General features: G+C 53.2%; 1 protein-coding gene across 1 annotated transcript in view; it reads left to right on the forward strand.

The window, feature by feature from the left end:
• Positions 1–7030, forward strand: part of LOC116937177 (clustered mitochondria protein homolog) — a 51272-nt gene extending 44242 nt beyond the window's left edge. Inside the window, exon 10 of the mRNA XM_076063469.1 lies at positions 6888–7030. Within this exon, the coding sequence (XP_075919584.1) occupies positions 6888–7030 (143 nt within the window). The remainder of the gene's footprint in view (positions 1–6887) is intronic.
• The last annotated feature ends 321 nt before the right edge of the window (positions 7031–7351 follow it).

Genomic DNA, 7351 nt, shown 5'->3' on the forward strand with positions numbered 1-7351 from the left:
TGTGTGTGTGTCACTGTGTGTGTGTCACTGTGTGTGTGTGTCACTGTGTGTGTCACTGTGTGTGTGTGTCACTGTGTGTGTCAATGTGTGTGTGTGTCACTGTGTGTGTCAATGTGTGTGTGTCACTGTGTGTGTCACTGTGTGTGTCACTGTGTGTGTCACTGTGTGTGTGTCACACTGTGTGTGTGTCACTGTGTGTGTGTCACTGTGTGTGTCACTGTGTGTGTGTGTCACTGTGTGTGTGTGTCACTGTGTGTGTCACTGTGTGTGTGTGTCACTGTGTGTGTCAATGTGTGTGTGTGTCACTGTGTGTGTCAATGTGTGTGTGTGTCACTGTGTGTGTGTGTCACTGTGTGTGTGTGTCACTGTGTGTGTCACTGTGTGTGTGTGTCACTGTGTGTGTCAATGTGTGTGTGTGTCACTGTGTGTGTCAATGTGTGTGTGTCACTGTGTGTGTCACTGTGTGTGTCACTGTGTGTGTGTCACTGTGTGTGTGTCACACTGTGTGTGTGTCACTGTGTGTGTGTCACTGTGTGTGTCACTGTGTGTGTGTGTCACTGTGTGTGTGTGTCACTGTGTGTGTCACTGTGTGTGTGTGTCACTGTGTGTGTCAATGTGTGTGTGTGTCACTGTGTGTGTGTGTCACTGTGTGTGTGTGTCACTGTGTGTGTCACTGTGTGTGTGTGTCACTGTGTGTGTCAATGTGTGTGTGTGTCACTGTGTGTGTCAATGTGTGTGTGTCACTGTGTGTGTCACTGTGTGTGTCACTGTGTGTGTGTCACTGTGTGTGTGTCACACTGTGTGTGTGTCACTGTGTGTGTGTCACTGTGTGTGTCACTGTGTGTGTGTGTCACTGTGTGTGTGTGTCACTGTGTGTGTCACTGTGTGTGTGTGTCACTGTGTGTGTCAATGTGTGTGTGTGTCACTGTGTGTGTCAATGTGTGTGTGTCACTGTGTGTGTCACTGTGTGTGTCACTGTGTGTGTGTCACTGTGTGTGTGTGTCACTGTGTGTGTCACTGTGTGTGTCACTGTGTGTGTGTGTCACTGTGTGTGTGTCACTGTGTGTGTGTGTCACTGTGTGTGTGTCACTGTGTGTGTGTGTCACTGTGTGTGTGTTACTGTGTGTATCACTGTGTGTGTGTGTGTGTCACTCTGTGTGTGTCACTGTGTGTGTGTGTCACTGTGTGTGTGTTACTGTGTGTATCACTTGTGTGTGTGTGTCACTGTGTGTGTGTGTCACTCTGTGTGTGTCACTGTGTGTGTGTGTCACTGTTTGTGTGTCACTGTGTGTGTGTCACTGTCTGTGTGTGTCACTGTCTGTGTGTCACTGTGTGTGTGTGTCACTGTGTGTGTGTGTCACTGTGTGTGTGTGTCACTCTGTGTGTGTCACTGTGTGTGTGTGTCACTGTCTGTGTGTCACTGTGTGTGTGTGTCACTGTGTGTGTGTCACTGTGTGTGTGTGTCACTGTGTGTGTGTGTCACTGTCTGTGTGTCACTGTGTGTGTGTGTCACTGTGTGTGTGTCACGTGACCAGGCTCTACGTCACCGCGTGCTGGACGAGCGAGGGACCCCCGTCGAGGTCGCGACCTCCGTCGAGCTGAAGGGCATTGTGGGTAACGATGGCCGCCACTACGTCCTCGACCTCCTGCGGTGCTTCCCCTGTGACCTCAACTTCCTGCCACCACCCCCCCCATCAGCAGCCTCCACTGGTGGTGGGTGGGGGGGTGAGTGGGGGGGGTGGGTGGGGGGGTGAGTGGGGGGTGAGTGGGGGGGTGAGTGGGGGGGTGAGTGGGGGGTGAGTGGGGGGGTGAGTGGGGGCGTGAGTGGGGGCGTGAGTGGGGGGGTGAGTGGGGGGGTGGGTGGGGGGGTGAGTGGGGGGGTGAGTGGGGGGGTGAGTGGGGGGGTGAGTGGGGGGGTGAGTGGGGGGGTGAGTGGGGGGGTGAGTGGGGGGGGTGAGTGGGGGGGTGAGTGGGTGGGTGGGTGGGGGGGTGGGTGGGGGGGTGAGTGGGGGGGGGTGGGGGGGTGAGTGGGGGGGTGGGTGGGGGGTGAGTGGGGGGGTGAGTGGGGGGGGTGAGTGGGGGGGTGAGTGGGTGAGTGGGTGAGTGATTGGGTGAGTGGGTGAGTGATTGGGTGAGTGGGTGAATGATTGGGTGAGTGGGTGAGTGGGTGGGTGAGTGGGTGGGTGAGTGGGTGGGTGAGTGGGTGAGTGAGTGAGTGGGTGAGTGGCTGGTGATGTTGGTGTTGATGGTGCAGGTGATGGTGTTGGTGTTGGTGTTGATGGTGCAGGTGTTGGTGTTGATGGTGCTGGTGATGGTGGTGGTGTTGGTGTTGATGGTGCTGGTGATGGTGGTGGTGTTGGTGTTGATGGTGCAGGTGATGGTGGCGGTGGTGTTGGTGTTGATGGTGCAGGTGATGGTGGCGGTGGTGTTGGTGTTGATGGTGCAGGTGATGGTGGCGGTGGTGTTGGTGTTGATGGTGCGGGAGATGGTGGTGGTGTTGATGGTGCAGGTGATGGTGGTGGTGGTGTTGATGGTGCAGGTGATGGCGGTGGTGTTGGTGTTGATGGTGCAGGTGATGGTGGTGGTGTTGGTGTTGATGGTGCAGGTGATGGTGATGGTGGTGGTGTTGATGGTGCAGGTGATGGTGGTGGTGGTGTTGATGGTGCAGGTGATGGCGGTGGTGTTGGTGTTGATGGTGCAGGTGATGGTGGTGGTGTTGGTGTTGATGGTGCAGGTGATGGTGGTGGTGGTGTTGGTGTTGATGGTGCAGGTGATGGTGGTGGTGTTGGTGTTGATGGTGCAGGTGATGGTGTTGGTGTTGATGGTGCAGGTGATGGTGTTGATGGTGCAGGTGATGGTGCAGGTGATGGTGGTGGTGGTGTTGATGGTGCAGGTGATGGTGTTGGTGTTGATGGTGCAGGTGATGGTGATGGTGTTGGTGTTGATGGTGCAGGTGATGGTGGTGGTGTTGGTGTTGATGGTGCAGGTGATGGCGGTGGTGTTGGTGTTGATGGTGCAGGTGATGGTGGTGGTGTTGGTGTTGATGGTGCAGGTGATGGTGGTGGTGGTGTTGATGGTGCAGGTGATGGTGGTGGTGTTGGTGTTGATGGTGCAGGTGATGGTGATGGTGGTGTTGATGGTGCAGGGTGATGGTGGTGGTGTTGGTGTTGATGGTGCAGGTGATGGTGGTGGTGGTGTTGATGGTGCAGGTGATGGTGGTGGTGGTGTTGATGGTGCAGGTGATGGTGGTGGTGTTGGTGTTGATGATGCAGGTGATGGTGGTGGTGTTGATGGTGCAGGTGATGGTGGTGGTGTTGGTGTTGGTGTTGATGGTGCAGGTGATGGTATTGGTGTTGATGGTGCAGGTGATGGTGTTGGTGTTGATGGTGCAGGTGATGATGGTGGTGTTGTTGGTGCAGGTGATGGTGCAGGTGATGGTGATGGTGTTGATGGTGCAGGTGATGGTGTTGGTGTTGATGGTGCAGGTGATGATGGTGGTGTTGTTGGTGCAGGTGATGGTGGTTGTGTTGTTGGTGCAGGTGATGGTGCAGGTGATGATGGTGGTGTTGGTGTTGATGGTGCAGGTGGTGGTGGTGTTGATGGTGTAGGTGATGGTGGTGTTGTTGGTGTTGATGGTGCAGGTGATGGTGGTGGTGTTGATGGTGCAGGTGATGGTGCAGGTGATGATGGTGGTGTTGATGGTGCAGGTGATGATGGTGGTGTTGTTGGTGCAGGTGATGGTGCAGGTGATGATGGTGCAGGTGATGGTGCAGGTGATGATGGTGGTGTTGTTGGTGTTGATGGTGCCGGTGATGATGGTGGTGGTGTTGATGGTGATGGTGCAGGTGATGGTGCAGGTGATGGTGCAGGTGATGGTGGTGGTGATGGTGTTGATGGTGCAGGTGATTGTGCAGGTGATGATGGTGCATGTGATGGTGGTGGTGTTGGTGTTGATGGTGCAGGTGATGGTGGTGGTGTTGGTGTTGATGGTGCAGGTGATGATGGTGGTGTTGTTGGTGCAGATGATGGTGCAGGTGATGATGGTGATGGTGTTGATGGTGATGGTGGTTGTGTTGTTGGTGTTGATGGTGCAGGTGATGATGGTGGTGTTGGTGTTGATGGTGCAGGTGATGGTGTTGGTGTTGGTGTTGATGGTGCCGGTGATGATGGTGGTGGTGTTGTTGGTGTTGATGGTGCAGGTGATGATGTTAGTGTTGGTGTTGATGGTGCAGGTGATGATGGTGGTGTTGATGGTGCAGGTGATGGTGATGGTGTTGGTGTTGATGGTGCAGGTGATGATGGTGATGTTGGTGTTGATGGTGCAGGTGATGGTGGTGGTGTTGTTGGTGTTGATGGTGCAGGTGATGGTGGTGGTGTTGGTGTTGACGGTGCAGGTGATGGTGGTGGTGTTGATGGTGCAGGTGATGGTGGTTGTGTTGTTGGTGCAGGTGATGGTGCAGGTGATGATGGTGGTGTTGGTGTTGATGGTGCAGGTGATGGTGGTGGTGGTGTTGTTGGTGTTGATGGTGCAGGTGATGATGGTGGTGGTGGTGGTGTTGTTGGTGTTGATGGTGCCGGTGATGATGGTGGTGGTGTTGGTGTTGATGGTGCAGGTGATGGTGTTGGTGTTGATGGTGCTGGTGATGGTGGTGGTGTTGGTGTTGATGGTGCAGGTGATGGTGGCGGTGGTGTTGGTGTTGATGGTGCAGGTGATGATGGTGGTGGTGGTGGTGTTGTTGGTGTTGATGGTGCCGGTGATGATGGTGGTGGTGTTGGTGTTGATGGTGCAGGTGATGATGTTAGTGTTGGTGTTGATGGTGCAGGTGATGATGGTGGTGTTGATGGTGCAGGTGATGGTGATGGTGTTGGTGTTGATGGTGCAGGTGATGATGGTGATGTTGGTGTTGATGGTGCAGGTGATGGTGGTGGTGGTGTTGGTGTTGATGGTGCAGGTGATGATGGTGGTGGTGGTGGTGTTGTTGGTGTTGATGGTGCCGGTGATGATGGTGGTGGTGTTGGTGTTGATGGTGCAGGTGATGGTGGTGGTGTTGGTGTTGATGGTGCAGGTGATGGTGGTGGTGTTGGTGTTGATGGTGCAGGTGATGATGGTGGTGTTGGTGTTGATGGTGCAGGTGATGGTGGCGGTGGTGTTGGTGTTGATGGTGCAGGTGATGGTGGTGTTGGTGTTGGTGTTGATTGTGCAGGTGATGATGGTGGTGTTGTTGGTGTTGATGGTGCAGGTGATGGTGCAGGTGATGATGGTGGTGATGTTGGTGTTGATGGTGCAGGTGATGATGATGGTGTTGGTGTTGGTGTTGATGGTGCAGGTGATGATGATGGTGTTGGTGTTGATGGTGCAGGTGATGATGGTGGTGTTGGTGTTGATGTTGATGGTGCAGGTGATGATGGTGGTGATGGTGTTGTTGGTGTTGATGGTGCAGGTGATGGTGGTGGTGTTGGTGTTGATGGTGCAGGTGATGATGGTGATGTTGGTGTTGATGGTGCAGGTGATGATGGTGATGGTGATGTTGGTGTTGATGGTGCAGGTGGTGGTGTTGTTGGTGTTGATGGTGCAGGTGATGATGGTGATGTTGGTGTTGATGTTGATGATGCAGGTGATGATGGTGGTGGTGGTGGTGTTGGTGTTGATGTTGCAGGTGATGATGATGGTGGTGGTGTTGTTGGTGTTGATGGTGCAGGTGATGATGGTGATGTTGGTGTTGATGGTGCAGGTGATGATGGTGATGTTGGTGTTGATGTTGCAGGTGATGATGGTGATGTTGGTGTTGATGTTGATGGTGCAGGTGATGATGATGGTGATGGTGTTGATGTTGCAGGTGATGATGGTGGTGTTGGTGTTGGTGTTGATGGTGCAGGTGATGATGGTGATGGTGATGTTGGTGTTGATGGTGCAGGTGGTGGTGTTGTTGGTGTTGATGGTGCAGGTGATGATGGTGATGGTGATGTTGGTGTTGATGGTGCAGGTGGTGGTGTTGTTGGTGTTGATGGTGCAGGTGATGATGGTGATGTTGGTGTTGATGTTGATGATGCAGGTGATGATGGTGGTGGTGGTGGTGGTGTTGGTGTTGATGTTGCAGGTGATGATGATGGTGGTGGTGTTGTTGGTGTTGATGGTGCAGGTGATGATGGTGATGTTGGTGTTGATGGTGCAGGTGATGATGGTGATGTTGGTGTTGATGTTGCAGGTGATGATGGTGATGTTGGTGTTGATGTTGATGGTGCAGGTGATGATGGTGGTGGTGTTGATGGTGCAGGTGATGGTGATGTTGGTGTTGATGGTGCAGGTGGTGTTGGTGTTGGTGTTGATGGTGCCGTTGATGATGGTGGTGGTGTTGTTGGTGTTGATGATGCCGGTGATGAAGGTGGTGGTGTTGGTGTTGATGTTGATGATGCAGGTGATGATGGTGATGTTGGTGTTGATGTTGCAGGTGATGATGATGGTGGCGATGTCGATGATGATGGTGTTGATGGTGCAGGTGATGATGGTGATGTTGGTGTTGATGGTGCAGGTGATGATGGTGGTGGTGTTGTTGGTGTTGATGGTGCAGGTGATGGTGGTGATGTTGGTGTTGATGGTGATGGTGGTGATGGTGATGGTGTTGTTGGTGTTGATGATGCAGGTGATGGTGTTGTTGGTGTTGATGATGCAGGTGATGATGATGGTGATGGTGTTGTTGATGTTGATGATGCAGGTGATGATGATGGTGATGGTGTTGATGGTGCAGGTGATGATGGTGATGTTGATGTTGATGGTGCAGGTGATGATGCTGATGGTGTTGGTGTTGATGTTGCAGGTGATGATGGTGATGATGTTGGTGTTGATGTTGATGATGCAGGTGATGATGGTGTTGGTGTTGATGTTGCAGGTGATGATGGTGGTGGCGATGTCGATGAGTCGATGTGGGAGCTTGCCCCGGCGTGCATCCAGGCTGGCTTCCCACGGCCTCACCCTCACCGTCTGTGCAGCCTGCGGCCTGAGCTAGTCGAGGCCTTTGTAGAGAACAGGTGACTCACTCACTCACTCACTTAGTCACTCACTTAGTCACTCACTCACTCACTCAGCCACTCACTCACTCACTCAGTCACTCACTCAGCCACTCACTTAGTCACTCACTCAGTCACTCACTTAGTCACTCAGTCACTCACTTAGTCACTCACTTAGTCACTCATTTAGTCACTCACTAACTTAGTCACTCACTTAGTCACTCACTCACCCACTCACCCACTCACTCCAGGCTGGCTTCCCACGGCCTCACCCTCACCGTCTGTCTAGCCTGCGGCCTGAGCTAGTCGAGGCCTTTGTAGAGAACAGGTGACTCACTCACTCACT

This window comes from Petromyzon marinus, unplaced genomic scaffold (genome assembly GCF_048934315.1).
Source record: "Petromyzon marinus isolate PM22_M1 ecotype Great Lakes invasive population unplaced genomic scaffold, UKy_Petmar_22M1.pri1.0 PM_Scaffold_131, whole genome shotgun sequence".
Taxonomy (NCBI): Eukaryota; Metazoa; Chordata; class Hyperoartia; order Petromyzontiformes; family Petromyzontidae; genus Petromyzon; species Petromyzon marinus.